Source organism: Diadema antillarum, unplaced genomic scaffold (assembly GCF_040938485.1).
Source record: "Diadema antillarum isolate AM-2024a unplaced genomic scaffold, OU_Dant_1.0 scf00000004, whole genome shotgun sequence".
NCBI lineage: Eukaryota > Metazoa > Echinodermata > Echinoidea > Diadematoida > Diadematidae > Diadema > Diadema antillarum.
The window spans coordinates 473,401-492,088 of record NW_027270893.1 but is presented as its reverse complement, the minus strand read 5'-3'; the positions used below and the strand labels follow the sequence as shown (position 1 = coordinate 492,088).

Genomic DNA, 18,688 nt, shown 5'->3' with positions numbered 1-18,688 from the left:
CTCTGACCTAAACCTTCGATCTTTCACCACTATCATTTCATGGATATAATTGTTTATGTGTACTTATTTTCTACCATTCTTACCAAGCTATATTACTACTGGGCATTCCTAAATACAGAAAAACAATAAGAATTGGAGGATACTGCCCATATCATATCAGCACATCCACACCTCATGTAGTGTACTTGCGCCAGCTACCACAAAAATTCATTGAATGATTTTATCTACAATTTGTGATATCCTGGTATGGGACAGACAAAGAGATAACCCGAAAATCAAAATGAACATTTTTCTTTTCTTTTAGGAGCATCCCTACTTCCCCTTTGCAGCACATACGATATACAATGTATCTACAAATAGAGGTACCTCAGTGGACTCTCATTACCAAGACCACTGATCAAAGAAACTGCAATTACAACAAACTTATTTTCTTGCCCAAGGTCACAAAGATTATTTGTGACCCGCTACAACAAAATGATCCTAAAGTCGGGCGAGGTCGATTATTTGGAAATTGCATGATATAATCCCCTAATCTTTCTGCTTTAAATTGATATATAACACATTCTATAAAAATAATCGGCTGCGGAGATATCGATGTTTAAAAGAGAGCATGTCGAGACGTCTGGAAAATCACTGTTTCGACAAAAGCGCCCTAAAAGTCTTCCTTACGACGCAATCGCAATCAAGGGACACGCAAGTCAGTTTTCACATCTGGACAATAGAAGGTAAGCCCTAGCAACCCCCGAAGAGTTCATTCAAGCACATCAGCGTCGGCGGTCTCCTCACCAACCAATCAGTGACCAGGATGTGAGAAGCGGCTGAGCATAGCACACCCCGCCCGCATGCACCAGTCGACTGGGCAGCGTGCGAGCTTCACGCTTCGGTTAGCAGCAAGCAGCAAACTGACCAATGAGATCACTCTGGTCGTTGTTAGGGGCGGAGCCTATCTGTGATGCTCAATCCAAATTTTCGAACCAGTTTCTGCTTCGTTGAAACGCCAAAAAACATGGCTCAGAAAAACACTATTTTTTTATCTCTCCTTTGATCATTTTGCTTCAAAATTTCGACAGATGATAGAAGACATGTTAGACTTCAATAATATATCAAAATCAGAAAATTGTAAGTTTTGACCAATTTTAATGCTCTGACTTCAAACTCGATTTTCACGGCTTCGACCGTGCGCGACTTTAGGACCTTTTTTGTTGTAGCGGGTCACATTTGTATTCCATCCTTTTCAGAACCCAACCTAACAGAGTGATTTCACGGGTTCTGAGACTGTCGATGTAATGAAGAGTCCAGTGCACTACTTAGTCCTGGTCATCAATTCAAATTAATGCAATGAGTGTTTTTAAATAGATACTGGACATCTGCTCCATGATCATGATCATGACAGCTAATGAAACACAAAATAAATATATAATATCACTGAACAAAACTGACACGATCTTTTAAGATTTCTAACAAATAATGACTATAAATGCACACAGGGGGTAAACGTCGAAAAGATCAAAATTACACATATATCTTGAGATGAATCAACACTGAAAAAGCTACGATGACCACGTGATAAAACATGGTTGCCGAATCTATCTGTAATGTTAACCCAAACGGTTGTAAATGTAATACATATCATCTCAGTAAAGATACAACTTATATGATCACTTGAAAATGACAGCAGCAGCTCCATCGGTTCTGCAATAAATATTGAAATATGCCCCGTCAACAATTTTCATAAAAAAAGATCTACGTTAGAAAAAAGCATCTGTACATCATTTACTAAAAGATATTCCACTGTTAGAGTCAGCCAGGCTTACTTCAGTAATCGAAGTAAACACTAACATCCAGATAGAGATATCTATTGCTTTACAGTAGCACTAATGTACATGTTTATACATGCTTGTCCAAAGACTTGCATTAAATAGAATAAAAAGTATTCCTGTCTAAATTAGATTTTATATAATGAATCTGCCCTGATGTATCGAAAGCAGCTTCCTGATTGATCCTCAAGTCTGGATACCACGAAGAGGTAAACTCTGTGTCTGTGGACCAACAATAAATGTACACATCTCACCACTAGAGGGCATACATGCAATCCTTTCTGGCGATTGGCTCACGATGTCATTTTTCCCGATGTGGCATCTGCTTCCACATCCAGAAATGCAGACATGGTTACCTATGATGCAAATATTGACTGCATGAAAGCAAGCTATTTAGCCATGGTATAAGCAACAACATATATGATGATATTCTAACTACAGAAAAAAAAAAAAAAAATCACCCGTTATAGGATACAGCGACAACTCTTACGTACCAGGTCTAAATTTCTTGCTTTGTTTTCAAACAAGAGATTACAGTAGGCAACTTTAATTCAGTCGACACAGCTGAAGGAACGCAGGCATGTACTGCGACAGGTTCCACAACAAAGTTTTCACGTCATTCAAATCACAGCTTAAGTTGGTTTAAGTCATTTAATGCCACTGAGTTAGTAATGGGCCCTGCTGAAGACAGTGGATTACAACCCTTTGATCACCACCCCTGAGAAAACAGTTCTCTATTTGCCATCTTTTGATTTTGTTTTTGGTTTTTTTTGTTTTGGAAAAGAAAAATTGAAGTGTTTAGACACCATAAACAGTCGACACCATCACTGAGGAAATCAGCCTTTATCTCTCATCACAGTTTTGTAAATGTGTAGGAAGAAAGCCCCAGTAAGAAACCTCATCTTTGAAAGCAACAAGAAACTACACTATAGCTTAAAAGGTATACAAAAGTGGTCCTAAACCTAATGCCAAGTTACAAATTTGTCATGCATTGATTAAACTAAAGTTAAAGACAGACAAGGGGACAAAAAAAAAGGTGCAAGATAGACAGAGCGAGATAGGGAAAGATAGAGACAGACAGAAGAGAATACTCCTTACTTTTTCTTCTTCTTGCTGTTCTTCAAATCATTGCTTTCAGATTTTCTCTTTGATGGTTTCTTCTGATTTTGATTTGTCTTTTGTTTCTGAGATGCTTGCTGCTTATTGGGGGTCTTTGATTTCTGGGGTGTCTTTGTGATGCTGGCACCACCATTTCTCTTTGTTTCTAATTTCCTCTTACAGTCTTTGTTCTTGTCCTGCTTCTCCGGCTCCTCTTTCCCTTCCCTGCTGGCCTTCTTGACTCTTGTCTGTCCTGCGGAGTCCTTGCGGACAGACTGGGTGCGACCTTCCACTTTTCTGAGCTTGGAGTCACTGGCCTCCTCTTCCGCATCGCTTTCCCTAAGACGCTTCACCCTGACAACGAGCCTCTTCCCAGGATCGATGGCCTCAAGGGCCAACTCCATATCGTTCATGTTGACCATGACTGAGACGCCGCCGCCTTCGAGCTGCAGCTTGAAGTAGACATCAGCATCCTCGTCGACCATGACATCAGCATCATCGTCGACCAGGACTTCAGTTGGCACCGTTGCGATGTCCACGGGAGTAGCAGCTTCACTGCGCATCTCCACATCCTCATTCGCCACCCTAATCTTGGTCTCAATCTCTGCAATGCACCTTACCTTCCTGGATAATGGCCACTTGGGATTGCAGATGTTCTGGCACAGAGGTACGACTTCATTGAATGTGAGTAGGTCGAGGCTGCCATTGGTCAGCTTCGACTGGATGCTCTTGATACGTTGAGCGAGACCATTCAAAAATTTGGTGATGGCCTTAGAACTTGAATCAGCAGGCAAGTCTCCTGCTGACTTCTGGCCCATGGAGACAGCATTGTTTTCATTCATGTCCTTGGTGCCTTCCACCAAGTTCAGCACATCCTTCGATTCCGCCCGCAAGATTGCATCAACCTCCTGGAACAACACCTCTCTGTCTGCTTTGGATGTTGATGGAAGGGCGATCTTCTCACACAGAGGGTTGATCTTCTTGCACAAGTCATCTGGTAGGATGTGGCTGGACTGCAGGATGGCTATGGTTTGGAGGACATCAGAGAGCAAAGAATCCTCGGATGCACCCTCTGTTTGCTGGTCTGTCTGTGCTAACGGCTTTTTTAACTTTAGCAGTGTGGCTAAATGGGGGTGCCTGCTGATCTTCACTCTGCTTGCTGTCTTCTTCCCTGCTTCTGGGGGCAGTCTTTCCACTTTGATGGGAATCTCCACAGTACAACTTTCAGATTGCTTGGGCTTGATGCTGATAAAGCTGCGTTTGATGAACTGGGCAACCGACTCTGGGATCACCTTCTGTGGCTTTTGGGCAGGATCTCCTGCTTGGTGTGGAACTGGCTTCGCAATGGAAAGTGCAACGGGTTTGGCATTCACTGCTGCCGAGGCATTATTCAAAAGAAGTACCTGTTTTGCTACTGGTGCAGATGCAACTGCCGACACTGCGCCTACAGAGTTGGCCAGCTTTGGGACCGACATAATGGGAACTTGGTTCGGAGCAAGGGAGAGGACTAGACTCCCTCCACTTCCGGCACTGATAAACCCCCCTCTGGGAATCGTCACTCCACCACCACTGCCGCCACTAAACGATCCAAGTCCATTCCCCAGGCGGATGACACCATTCGTAACTGTGTTCACACTCCCGTTCGTTCCTACGTTTCGCAACTGAATCGGCATTCCGCTGATGAGATTGATTCCACTTGCGCCTAGGTTGATGGTGTTGATGATTCCCCCTGTCCCTCCCCCTACAGCTGGCGCCGCCCCAGGGAGAGAGGCATGCACGGTCCCGTTGGGCACGCCATATGCTTGGTGTGAAGTGTTGCCACCTGTGTTGCTGGTCTTGGAACCTTTCATTGTTCCCTCTGTTGGTGCTGGTTGTTGATCTCTTGAATTCCCTGTGGTGGTACAAATGGATCAGAACAAATACTTATCATTATTTATCAACTTCACACAGTACAGATATGCTTCATTATTGTATTATAGAATGGGTAGCGAGAATCCTGCGATCTGATTGGTCGAGAGCTATGTGTTCATTTTTACTGGCCGCACGTTGAGTCACGGTGGTAAACATGTTATCGCGCACTTAGCAAGAGTACGCGTACTTGTAACAAAGGTTCACGCACTAAAGCAAGCGTTCGCGCACTCAGCTTGGCCATGCATCCAGTAAAAACTTATGCATGGCTGGCCATGCATCCAGTAAAAACGGTAAGTACGGGTATGCATGCCCTTTACGGAAAGCCAAAAGGAAATGCATCCAGTAATTTTGTCATCGGGTAACACGATAGAATACTGGGTTTTTGACAAGAAAATTACCCATTCTATAAATCAAATGACGCACATGTCTTTTCGTGCGTCAGTCGGAATATAGTGTGCATGCGGTAACTATGGAATTTAGCCTAAACCCACTCGGCTTCGCCTCATGGGTTAAGCATTCCATAGTTACCTTATGCACACGATTCCGACTGACGCACTCAGACCTGTGCGTCATTTGTATACTGGCAGTGATGATCACCAACAAGGTGACAACATCTAAATCATACTGGTCCTCGTAATGTCATAAGTATGACTATAAGGATAAACTCCACCTTTATGCAGTTCAGATATTACTTAAAAATCACATTATTTTTCTGCACCAGGAGCACCACTGTGTCGCAGACATGACACCTCAAATGACACTATTATCATTATAATTATTAACAGCAAAAAACAAAACAAAACAAAAACAATGCATATTAATATAGTGATACTCTTAAAGAGGATGGCTAGTAACTGATCAGTGGGAATCAGTGGGAATGCTGAGGGATGATTGTTCCAATCCTTGTGGGATTCATTTAAGAGTACATTATATGTCTACTGTTGTGTAAAAATTATTTGCTTCAGAACGGTCTCATGTGCAGATTAATGCCCCGTCACTGACCAGGGACGCTCACCTGGAAGCATTAAACTGCACATTACTTGAATATGAGACCATTCTGAAGCAAATAATGTATATATGTATCAAAAAAGGAAATATAGTAAATACATGTGAGCACTAAGTAAAAGACTTTGAAGAAAGGATATCTTCATACATATTATTTCATAAATACACAAACTTCAGTTTCAGAATTTTCTCATTAAGTTGTCAAAGGCTGCGTTTATCAACTCCTTTTCTCCGCAGAAACAGGTAATCCAAACAGCTTTCAAGGAATTTTTACGAGTTGATAAACGCAAAGCTGTTTTGAAAGCCCTTTAGGAAAGCCTTTTACGAAAGGGTGCGTTTATCAACTCTCCTTTCTCGGCAGAAACAGGTTATCCAAACAGCTTTCCAGGAATTTTCATGAGTTGATAAACGCAAAGCAGTTTTGAAAGCCCTTTAGGAAAGCCTTTTCGAAAGCCCAAAATTTGTGACGATCCAAACAGGTTTCCTAAACAGGTTATCAGAAACCTGTTTGTAAAAGCCTTTCGAAGTTGATAAACGCAAAGCTGTTTTGAAAGCCCTTTAGGTCGCCCTAACTGCGGTTACGCAACCATGCGTTTCCAGTTTCTGAAAAGACGAGCGCCACGTAAAGTGCACACGAGTACGTGTACACAGGTGTATACATACAGCTGTGTGTAATGCAGCATATATATATGCTTGGAACAAGAAGGTGTTTCTCTCACCAACAAGGTTTGAGAAATAGAGTAACAACAGTCTCATTCCTTTTGATCCCATGTCTCATGCCGCCACTCAGAAATATTTGAAGTATGTGCTAGACTGGAGCTGCCTCACAGATAGGAAGACAATTGATTCATGTGGCATTGTATCATGACTCGTCACTCTCAAAGGAAGATATGTCTTTATGATGGTAATTGCTTTTTGCCGTCCCTTCTTAGAAAACAAGCAGCACATGAATAGTACAGGCAGTCAGGGCTTTGGAAAGGGCTCTCGAAAGGGCTATGGAAAGGGCTATGGAAAGGGCTATGGAAAGGGCTATCGAAAGTTGATAAACGCAGCCGACGAAAACAAGCGGCACATTAATAGCACAGGGAGTGGACAGGGCTTTCGAAAGGGCTATGGAAAGGGCTTTCGAAAGGGGTATGGAAAGGGCTATGGAAAGGGCTTTCGAAAGTCGTTTAAACTTGGGAAAGTTGATAAACGTAGCCACAGTCTGATGAAGTTTTCCACTTTGTTTTTACTCTTTCAAAAATGGCTTGAATATTGAATGGAATGACCTGGATCCTAATTGCTCACAGCTGGCATGTGCACATGTCCTGAGGCAGGTTAGTGAATTGGGAAAGAGGTCGCTAATGGGATACTAGTGCTGCATGGGGCAGTTTCGGTAAAGTGTAATTTGACACCCCCCCTTCAGATCTCCGCCACCGATCACGCGATCGCCGCGAAATTTTGCCTGCACATAGAGCCGGATGTCAACTACAAGATAGTATGGTCATACAATAGAAAAAAATTTGATTTTATATCTTTTGATAAATTAATTATGCAAATTTACGCATGAAATCATATTTTCACCTACACGCTATGACTCCATTAAAAAGATTAAAGGATTACTAAATTTTTGTGTCGGGAGTTCAAGACACATCAAACAATTTTCTTGTAAAAAAAATAGCGCAATCAAAATCAGTTTCGTTTGTTTTGTTTTGTTAATTTCTTATGTATCATAATGGCTTTTTTAAAATACTTTTTGTTTTCTATTGTTTTTTTGCCAAAATTTTTTGCAGGCACTTTTTCAAGCTTATCTACATTAGAATTGATTAATCTTAATGGCTAAAAGTCGAAATAATCTAATTTATATCCATTAAACAAAAAAATACCATTTGCATTGGAATTGCTCACGACATCATGAATGTGAGCTGTTTTTGGGTTGACATGCATACAGTATGCAAAACATTGCGTAACTTCAGAACAGTGTACCCGGACGTCGCAAATTTGGTCTCAAAATATGCGGGAGACTTCAATGAAAAAAGTCATGAAACGATGCGGCAAATTCTTTGCGTGTTGCGGAATTGTGGCGCGAAATGTCGAGGGGGGGGGTCAATTTGACCCCCCCCCCCCCCACTTAAAATAGGGTTAACAAGCTGTGTCAGCAGCTCTTTTAATGTTGACCAAAAACCCAATAAAAAGCATTAAATTCTTTGTGAATGCATTTTCTGAGATCTTCTGTGGCTTCTCGGCAAACAATATGCCATGATTTCTGAAACACCAAAATATTTGATGTCAGGGAAATTACTGAAGATTAAAGATTACTCCTAACTGTTAAGTGTAAAACTGCATGATAGTGCTATGGAGCTTGTAAGATTGAATGTATTTTAGTGATGGGGGAGGGCAGTCTATGTAGCGGCTGCTTATGTCTTCCTAGAATAAGGTGAAGGTTCAAGGATTGGTTCATACCAGATGGCGTCGTACCAGGCGTGGGACTGCTCCCACCACCAGGACTGTGGTTGGCGCCATTGAGCACCGGCACACTGCCTTCTCCACAGGGGGGTGATGCGTTGCCGTTGACTACCACCTTCTCCTTCTCCTTCTCCTCATCAGTTCCAGCGTCTGGCTCTGCTATCTTCCCTCTCTCCTCTGCCTGTTTCTCTGCGTCGTTTTTCCTAGCCGCCTTTCTCGCCAGGTGGCGAAGCGAAGGTACTCCCGTAGGTGAGGTAGATGCGTTCTGAGAATGTTTGTTAAATCAGTAAGAAATTACATCTGGATACAATTGTAGCAACACCTACTGTTGATCTTGCACAAAGCCTGGGCTTATTAGTGGCAAGCCAGTATCAACAGAAGACAAATTCAAAGTAACAGTGAATATTGCGAATTCTGCATACACAATCAAACGACCAAACATTTTCACACTATTTAATATGATGCCATGACATAAGGATAAAACATTTCCAAATTTTCAGTTGAATCTCCTCAGATCTGGCACTGAAATATATCACAGAAATAGATCTGTTAGAAAATTGCTCGTCAGCAAACATAAATGCACCAAAGCGTACAATCATAATCTAGTCGAGATTGTCTGGCTGTGTGTGCACCTACATTGTACAAAATCGATCAGTGAAAAAGCTGTACACATGGTACAGGGTCTCTGAAATATCATCTTTGACATAATATCCTATTTTCAAATAATTCTCTTTCTCTTGACACATTATTTTCTTTCTTACTTTTGTTTTGTTTTTGTTTGAAAATTTGCCTGAAAGGGTCTCCAGGAAGATAATGTTTTGGCGCTGATTGACTCAGCACAGCTGAATTCTGATTTCTGAGGTTTGATATTCTCAAAAATGATGTAAGAGAAAAAATCTTTTTCAGTGAGATATCAGGAGCACTGCTAGTTGCCCATAAGTGTTTAATATCGCAAGAACAGCTTGGAGTATTTATGAAACTCTGCCTGTCTATCTATTTAAGGAGTAAAGTGGGATGACTAAAAGGTTTGGAAAAATGATTTTCTTACAGTATTGACTGGTTCTCCATTGGTGTGTTCTGGCTGAATGAGAGACTTCACAGGTGAGTCAATGAGGTTCACAGGGTTGCTGGAGGTTGGCCCTTGCACGAGCTGGATCATGGGTGTAGAAAGGTTGCTGATGCCTGCAATGTCATTTGCAGCACTGCCATTTGGGAAGATGGTCACAGATCTGGACTGCTGAACGAGGTCCACCACAGGGACTGGCTGCTGGCCGAGCTTCAAGGAGACTGGGCGAGCACTTGCTGCGGCTGCGATAGCTGCTCTTGCTGCTTCTGACGCCGCCTTGGCACGCTCTGCAATTTGGGCCTTCCGCTGGTCCTCGATCTCCTTCAGGATGGCAATAAGTGCTTTTGTCTGCAGCCTCCAGAAACCCTCACTGACGGCAACCCTACGGGTGCTGTACACCATACTCAAGGCACGCATGGTTTTGGAGACGCAGCCAAACATGAAGTTGTCCAGTTCGTGAGCAAAGTCCACAGACTCTTTCATGGACAAGCCTCCGCTGAAGTTGGCAAAGATCTCAGCTGGAGACATCAGGTTTAAAGGAGGTATCTGATAGTTTTGAGTCCTGTACTCAATGTCTTTCAAGGTCGGAAACAAAGGAATGTCCTTCAGCTTCTGACTGTGGCAACCCATTGGGATCTTGTAGCGAATGTCTTCTGGACTCTTGTAGTTCATCTTGTCAGAGTCGTTGCACGGGCCCTGCAGATCAAAGTACAGCTTGTAGGCAACCTCCCTGGACAGTCTGACAACATTAGGGTTAGTGACCATGTCCTTGTTAAACTTTGACGGTCTGGCATAGTTTGGCATGGCAAAGTTTGATGGACCCTTCAAGAGTTCTTTTCTGATGTCATTTACAAGTTTGTTTGCCTCTGGAAGGTCTACCTTGATCCTGGTGATGTAAGCCTGAGGGACCTTGTTTGGCTCTAGGTAGGGATTCTGCATTGCCAGGGAATGTGAATAGGCAGCCCCTTTTGGGGATCTCATCTCCTCGAGGATCTTGCTGACTGGAGCACTAGTGCCCTTGATCTTCCCTGATATCTGCTGGGGGTGCTTGTAGATGACAGCATTCTTGATGACAGTCTGCTGTTTGATGCCGGGCCGGTAGCTCCCAGAATGAAAGGTCTTCTTGTGGTGATCCAGCGCATCTCGAGTGTAGCAATCCCGGTCACACAGCAGGCAAACATATGGAGTTCTCTGAGCTCTGACAACAGGGTAGGCATCTTTATTGACGCCGGGTCTACTTCCAGTCTGCACTATCACAGGAGTAGGGGCGATAGCCACTTTACCCATGCTCCCTTTCACGGCTGCGTGCACAGTGACACTGGTTGCCCTCTGAACACCAGGGGTGACACTGTTCGGCTTTTTCTTCATCAGTTGGCGGTGGTAGTTGTGGATCTTCTGCTCATGCATATCCCTCTGGCATTCCAGAATGAAAGACTGCCTGCACTGGGCGCAAGGGAAGCTGTGAGTGCGGAGCCTGTGTATCTCGTAGTCACACTGGCTGAAGAGCGTAGAACTGTAGTAGCAATGTGGACAGCTGAAGTGCGAGCCCGCTCTCTGCTTCATGTGACTTGAGGCATCCTCCATCTTGAAGAAGGCCTGGTGGCACCGAAGACATTCGATCATCCATTTCTCCCCTGACGGAAGGGTCACATACGTGTTTCCCATTCGCACCGTGGTCAAGTATACACGCCCTTCATCTTTCTTGTCACCCTCATCTGCACTGCTGTTCCCCCCACTCCCACTCTGTTTGATGTCAAACATACCCTTGGCTTGCATTGGCACAATTTTGCTCTGACTGTTCTTATTACTACTCGGAGAGTCTGATATAAGTATCACATCAGGGGCTTCCTTGTCACTTTCCTTGGAAGTGTTGACTCTTTGTTTACTCTGTGAGATTTGCTCACTTAACCTGTTATCTATGTGGGTGTCCTTCTTATGCCTACCGGAATGTATGACCCCCTCCCTACCTACAGCGATGACAGGGCTCTCTGCACCTTTCTCATTCCCACTGTATCTTGACACTTCGTCTGCTTCACCCACCGTGAGAGTTTTGGCTATACCACTTTTGACCAACTTTGACAAGTCTAATGGCGACGAATCAATCTTTGCTGCACCATTCCTGTCATGTTTTCTCACTTTTTCATTGGCAACTGATGCACTACTCTCTCCTTTTGAGCTTGTCTCAGTGTTAGAAGAAGCATCGTCTTTCGTCAGATCCACCGTTTCAATGTCTTTACTCTGAGCGTCTTTTTCTGACTTTTTCTCAGCACTTTTCTCTGCGTCTGCCTCCTGCTTAGCCCTGATCTCAGAGCGTGGCCGCATCCTGGCAAGCACCTCCTCTGGAATGTCAACACCATGGACCATTTGCACATGACTCATGAAGTTTTTCCGTAGCTTGAAGCAGATGCAACACGCCTCGCAGCGAAACTTTGCCTGCCCGTGCAGACAGTGGAACTGCTGGGCAAACATGTTAGCAAAGTACATGTCGCAAGACGTGCAATAGTATCCCCAGTTGTATCTCACCTTTTCGTTGCTGATATTCGTGACTTTCTGAACTTTGGGCTGCTTGGATATCGCACCGGACTGGTACTTACTTGCAATCCTCTGGATGACAGTTTGCGCAGACTCCATCTCCTTCATCTCTTTAGGTGTCTTGGGTGTCTTGGGTGTCCGAGGCTGCTTGGGTGGCTTAGAGGGAGTTTTCTGCTGCTTCTCTCCCTTCTTGGGAGTTTTGGGTTTGCGACCTCGCCGCGAGACCGGTTCTGGCGGTGGTGGGGGCTCCTCCTTTGGGTGCGTGTTGGCAATATGGTAGTCCAACTTGCTCTTCCGGGAGAAGGATGCTTTGCACTCCTGGCACTGGTAAGACTCCGTCATCATGCCTCTCATCTCCATGCCAGAACTCAATCGGTTTAGTCGTTTCTCGGTCAAGGTCAAAGAGGATGACCTGCGCTTTGGAGTCCTTTTCTTCTCACCATCTTCAGCTTTCTCGTCTGCCTTGGTGTCAGGCTCATCACTTCTGTCCTCCTCCTTGACCACCTCCACCTCCATCTTCTCTTCTGTTTGATCACTCATCATGTTTCAGATCACCTAAAAAGACAGAACGAAGGCCAAACAACAAGTCAGAGAAACCTTCAAAACTTCGAAAAATTCACAAAAAACATGGAAATTCTCACATTTGTTCCTTTTTTTTTGGGGGGGGGGATCACTACAAATTAAATCACAAAGGCATACACATGAACAAATTCAATACAGCACTGGATTTCACATATTTGGAATCAGATTAATTTCACTGAAAAAAACCCCCACTAAATCCACTTCACTGCTACTATTTAATGCCCCAGCCACTTATGATGAATGCCAAAGGCACTAATTCAAAAGTGAAACAGGATCATTTACTGTTAGTATTTAAAGGCATAATTTACCATTTGCAGATGAAACCAAAACCTGGCATTAGTGCTTTAAAATAGTTCTAAAATATGAGTTAGGGATAGAAACAACCACTGTAAAAACTAGAATCAGTAAAATCGATGTTAATTATTGTTAAATATATGCAAAATCTGAACAATAGTTATAATAAAAAGATTTTCCAGACTTAACTGTCTACAGTTACGATTTATTGAGAAAAATACTGATATCTCCTTATAATTTAGGCTTTATTGCAAAAATTTTGTATGTTAGGATGTTTTGTGGTACAACAAACCTACGCATAGGGCCTATGCATCAAATGTGATATCTTGAACATTTCTAAAATCACTGCTCCCCAAAGGTAAATAGGACCTTTAAGTTGAGTATGACACATGTAATCATCTACACGTACCATGATCTATGTTAATGAATAAGGTATCAGGTGGCAAGTTTTGTGATGAAAACAATTTTGCTAAATCTTAAAGAAGAAATTTCCACTCAAAACTGAATTTGCTTGAATCAGAATTGGTTACAAATATTAGAGCATATGATCTGCAAAGATACCAGTAAAACTTAATGAGATGAGTGTCAAGAATGCTAGGTCCAGTTGACCTTTGGGAGCAGTGATTTCAAAAATGTTCAAGATATCACATTTGATGCATATGTGTAGGTTTGTTGTATCACAAAAAATCCTGCCATATAAAATTTTGCAATAAAGCCTAAAATATAAGGAGATATCAGTGTTTTTCTCAATAAACCGTAGCAGTAGACGGTCTAGTCTGGAAACATTTTTATTACAACTATGTTCACATTTTGTGTATTCAACAACACTTAACATCGATTATAATGCGGATTCAAATTTTTACAGCACTTGGTTGTTTCTAGCCGTTACTCACATTTTAGAACTATATTTTGAAGCACTAATGCTGGGTTTTTGTTTCATCTGCAAATGGTAAATTATGCCATTAAGTGTTGCAATGCCGGAAAATAACCTGATTTGACATTTCATTTTTTCCTTTATGGCAGTAGATGATGGCGCTGGCAGGGCTACCAGACTCTTCAGATGAACACAAAACATACTGATGCAAAACAAAACAAAGCAAAACACATGTACCACATAACAAAACAAAACAAAACAAATGTACCACATAACAAAATAGAACATAAACACATTTGGTAAGAAATTGAAATATTGTGCATATTGGGAAGGCTAAGCAGATTATATCAAAATAAGACTTTGTATACAGTACTTAAAGTTTGAATACAGAAAATATGCCTTTACAGTAAAAACAAACAACAAACAAAAAAGCAACATTCACAGCTCTGCTGTGTTGCCAGCTGTGTAGAAGTGATTAGAAAATCTGAGTATTTTGTCTTGTCTGCAGCCATTATTTGTGGTATCCCTCTGATATTTCACTTTTAGCCCAGATGAATTGTCATTAAGGGCCCCTCTCACTTTATATCAAACAATTTTAGAGCCAACAAAAGTCAAAATGCTATCCTGTTTGAGTTTGGTCCAGTCACGAGTCATTATGAAAGTGGGGTACAAGACTCACTAGAAAAGGAAATATAGTTTAGACCCAATCTCTTATGACTTATAACTGACACATCTACTTTATTCCCTCTCATTTTAAAACAAACATACAAACAAACAAACAAAAACAAACAAAAATGTATACAATAAATGAGGGGATTATTGCATCACTACAGAAGACCAACTGCTGTATAAGTTGTAATTTTTGTGTACAGATATTTTAGCAAATTAGGAGGTCTGACATTTTCGCAAGATGTTGTTTTCGCGAATTGGCACCGACGCTATCTTAAAGGGCATAGTCCCGGTAGTGTAGATGGCGCTGTTGATAAAACTGCCGATCACCGTTAGCATTGATACGAAGATTACCGAAGTTGAGCTGTCATCAAAAGTAAAGTGCGTAGGTGTTGCTAAGTAACGTTGCCTTCGTTGTCTTCTTTGCGCATCGCGCAGTCTGTAGTAATGCCAAGATGCGTGAATATGTGCTTGTTATTATGACATCACGAAGAAGTTTGCTAAAGCTGTCATCCCCCTCAGCCGAATCATGAGCCGAACTATGATCGGACCACTGACTACAGTGAATCGGACTTTTTCGGACTCTGGAAAGTGGGCCAAAGCGTAAGCGCCATAGAGAAGTTGATAGCGTAGGTCTCTATAGGAAACTTGCGCCATGCGCCCGCGTACGCATTTGACTAAAACACCGGGACCATGCACCTTTAAATGCACTGTTACTCTAGTGCAAGGCGACATTTTTGTGTGTTACAAGTAAAATTCGCAATCCAATTGTTATTTGTAAGATTTGCAAAAATTAAACCCTCCCGAAAATAACAACTTACAGAGTATGACTTTGGAGTTCACTTGTTTAGTTGGTGTTTAGCAGGTTCAGTCAACATACTTTTCTCTTTTTTTTTCAATTTTAATTGTCCACAAAACCAAAACTGTATGAGCTACTGCCATTGTTGTGATTGAAAAAAAAAAAGACAAAATACAAATCATTCAGCTTCTCTCCTGGATACAATTTCATTACTAGTATTACATCAGAAGCTAGAATTTCAAGGAGTTTTCTTTGGAAAGGGAAATACTGTAAAAGGGGATATTTTTGTATGCGTAATTTTTCTCCCTTGACTTGCTAAGAAAAAATATGCAAGTTTTTAATTCTGCAGAATCAGAACATTGATTATTGGAACATATGGCATGCAACAGCGCTTTTATTTTCATGCTAGCTTTTGGATGCTCAAAATGCATGAAAATTTCAACATCAAGAAAATATCCACTTATATTGTACAGTTACAGTAGCTTATGGTAGTATGAGAAATAAACAGTATGATCCCTGAGACTGAGAAGTAAAGATCATTGTCACTGATCCACACTTTTGTAATTAAAGGAGATTTCTAGATGGTTTTTAGACTTGTTGTAAGCATCTCAACATCTACCGAGTACTGTACAGAGTTTCAGAATTTATAATGATTGCAATGAGGAATAAGAATGTTTTCAAAATTCACACACACACACACACACACGCACACAAATCACAATGTATGAAGATGATGACATGGCCTCTTGACACAAGAATGCATGATTTGATACTGAAGGAAGCAAAAGAAGAAAGCACGAATAAATTCTACACAAGTGAAGTTGTTAAGTACTAAGTAGTATGGTAAGGGATTACATGACATGCTTGTACAAGTTTGTACATTTATGGAATGCATTGCATGTGAGCCGCTATGTCATCATCATCATTAAGTGTATTAAATTTGCTTGGGTTTTTGAGAGTATTGGCCAAATTTGCTCAAGTACCACAATAAATTCTACTTACACCCACAAATCTCTACATGGCACTAACAATTTACATGTTGTATGTATGTACAGTAACATGGTGTCAAATTACAAAAATTGTGTATCTAACATTCATAATTTCTTGAAGTCTCTTGAAGCCTCACAAGTTTGTTAGAAATCTCGTCTTTCTTGTCATGTTGGTTTGAGAAGAGAAGGTGTGGAATGATGAGAAAATGCACAGCTTCGATGCATTATGTGACAGGTCCAACAAAATCACAAAATACCAACTCTGCTGACAACAATTTTTCTATTCATCATTTCATTTTCATATCATTTCATTTATTGGTTCTGCATGGTACAATAAATCAAACACATAACTTTTGAGAAAATACACACTCAGGGAATAATTTTCAAACTAAATTGAATTATTAGCAATTTCAGAATATGAGAAATATTTTAAATGGTAGACATCTATCCTGTAGGTGTATGATACTTCTGTGTAAGATTATTGCTACACAATACAAGTAGTTTGTGTAGCAGTGGTGTAAAACTGCATAGAAAATTGTGATGCGATACCAGGAAAATTATTCCCTGACATTGATTCATCATCAATCATGGCTAACCGAACCTTTACTTTGCACATGAGAAATAAGGAAATTATCATAGAAAATGGAAGCCTTTGGTACCCTGGTCTACAATGAATGTATGCAGTCGTGTGCAGTCACCACATGACTGTAGTAATATACAGACAGTATAGTCAATAATCAAATGAAGCTAGCATATTATATTAGTGTTTTTTCCTTCTATTTTATTTTTTTTTTTTGGGGGGGGGGGGGGGTGGTCGTGTGTGGGGAACATACCATAGGTAGATCATTGCATGTGGTAGAAAGAATAACTATGTACAGTCCCTACCCATATTTACTGGTAGTTGTGGCATGTGCATACAAGTGTATGTGTATAGATATAATATGTAAATCAATGGCACTGTAAACTTGAGTTCTACATGTGCATTGATTGGTTCAGGGATAATTTGCCCATTTTTTTTTTTAATATATCTCAGTATTAGAGTAAGATATCACAAGCTAAACCTACAAGCCACATGCATTGTAAGCAGGTACATGCTGAGTTGAAACAAACAACAAAGGAAAGATGAATGCTGACGCCATTTTGAAGCTAACTAATTGGACAAATCCATTGCGTCTAACGGGGGTATCTCCTATATTCAACCACCTAAAGAAAACAAATAGGACCCTAAGACAAATTAAAATGGGCAAAAAACACACAGAATGGCCATGCCACACCAAACCCAAAATATGACATGATGCATGAAAATAAAATCGACTTGAAAGTTACCAGAAATATCAAAGCCGAAAGGTAATCTCAATCAAACCGTCCCTCTCGCAGCCTCGATGTATCTGAACACCCCTAATTCTGGAATAGTATCTACCACTAAAAATCTTTAACAAAACTATATCCCCTTTCCTTTCAAGAGAGAAAGAGAGTATGTGCAAATTACGAAGGAATTCCTGACTCTAAGCCGAATTCTATCATCATGACACTTGGACAAATTAATCACCAACTATACAGTCTTGTTGCAACACTAAATCAAAGTTGGGGAGACATTTTTCAAATATAGCGCCCTGTCTTTCCTACACGGCACTACCCGGTGCGGTTCACTCATTCATTGAACGATATATGCATGTCCACTCGTAACCACGTACATTACGCATGGAGACACACACAATGTAATAATGGTGCAGTAGAAACTGGATGTCCAACGATATTCAACATAAACACCCTGATCCTGCTATCCACGATCAAAATTGGAAATAATGAAGATCACAAGTACAGTACGGCATCCGATACGTACCTTTCCATCCTTCTCATGGTGCAAATACCACGAAATTATTTGGCCCCTACTACGAATAGTGGTAGGTTACAGATGAGCGGGTGCATTGACCATACTGAAACACACACACGCTCCTACACACAGTTGTACTCACGGACGTACTGGGAATACACTCTCGTACATTGGCGATACGACACACACAAGAACCTCAATCGTTGTCGTGTGTTGTATTTCTCTTTTTTTCCCTGTGCTGCGCGCTGTCGTATGGAACGCAACTACGCTACGGAGCAAAATGGCCGTGTATGATCCGCCAGCGCCAGTAGGCGAACATAATCAGCATAGAGTCTAAAACCAAATAAAACAAAACCAAACACAACTCAACGCGTTTAGTTTTACAGTACACACCGTCAAAAGGGCACACACACCGCACGCGCGCACACACACACACATTCCCACTTACAAATTGTACAAGCAGAAATGAAATAAAAATGGGAATAAACTCGCAGGCTGGTAAACTTTATATTTACTTTTTTTTCTAGTTTTTGAAGTACAATCTGTTAGAAAACAATTTAAAGACAAAGTAAAACAAAGACGACAGAGTAAAAATAAAGGTGAAAAACTTAAAATGACTAATGTTATCTTAAGAGAAAATGATAAGAGTTTCATAGAGATATTTCAGAGAGCTCCCTTTATGACCTATTTTTTAATCTCATTTTCCTCATTCATGCATAAAATTGTTTTGATGTTATCTGCATGATTAAGTTTACCCCTTTTCTCCTTAA

General features: G+C 41.2%; 1 protein-coding gene across 1 annotated transcript; it reads right to left on the bottom strand.

Moving 5' to 3' along the window:
• Positions 1 to 1,813: 1,813 nt before the first annotated feature.
• On the bottom strand, positions 1,814 to 18,022 carry LOC139710789 (uncharacterized). The gene is made up of 5 exons (XM_071622735.1): positions 17,928 to 18,022; positions 9,328 to 12,432; positions 8,277 to 8,544; positions 2,916 to 4,806; positions 1,814 to 2,173 (listed from the first exon to the last, which is right to left on the bottom strand). Exons 2-5 carry the CDS (start codon positions 12,418 to 12,420, stop codon positions 2,170 to 2,172), a joined length of 5,256 nt encoding a protein of 1,751 aa, XP_071478836.1. The 5' UTR covers positions 12,421 to 12,432; positions 17,928 to 18,022; the 3' UTR covers positions 1,814 to 2,169.
• Positions 18,023 to 18,688: the final 666 nt, after the last annotated feature.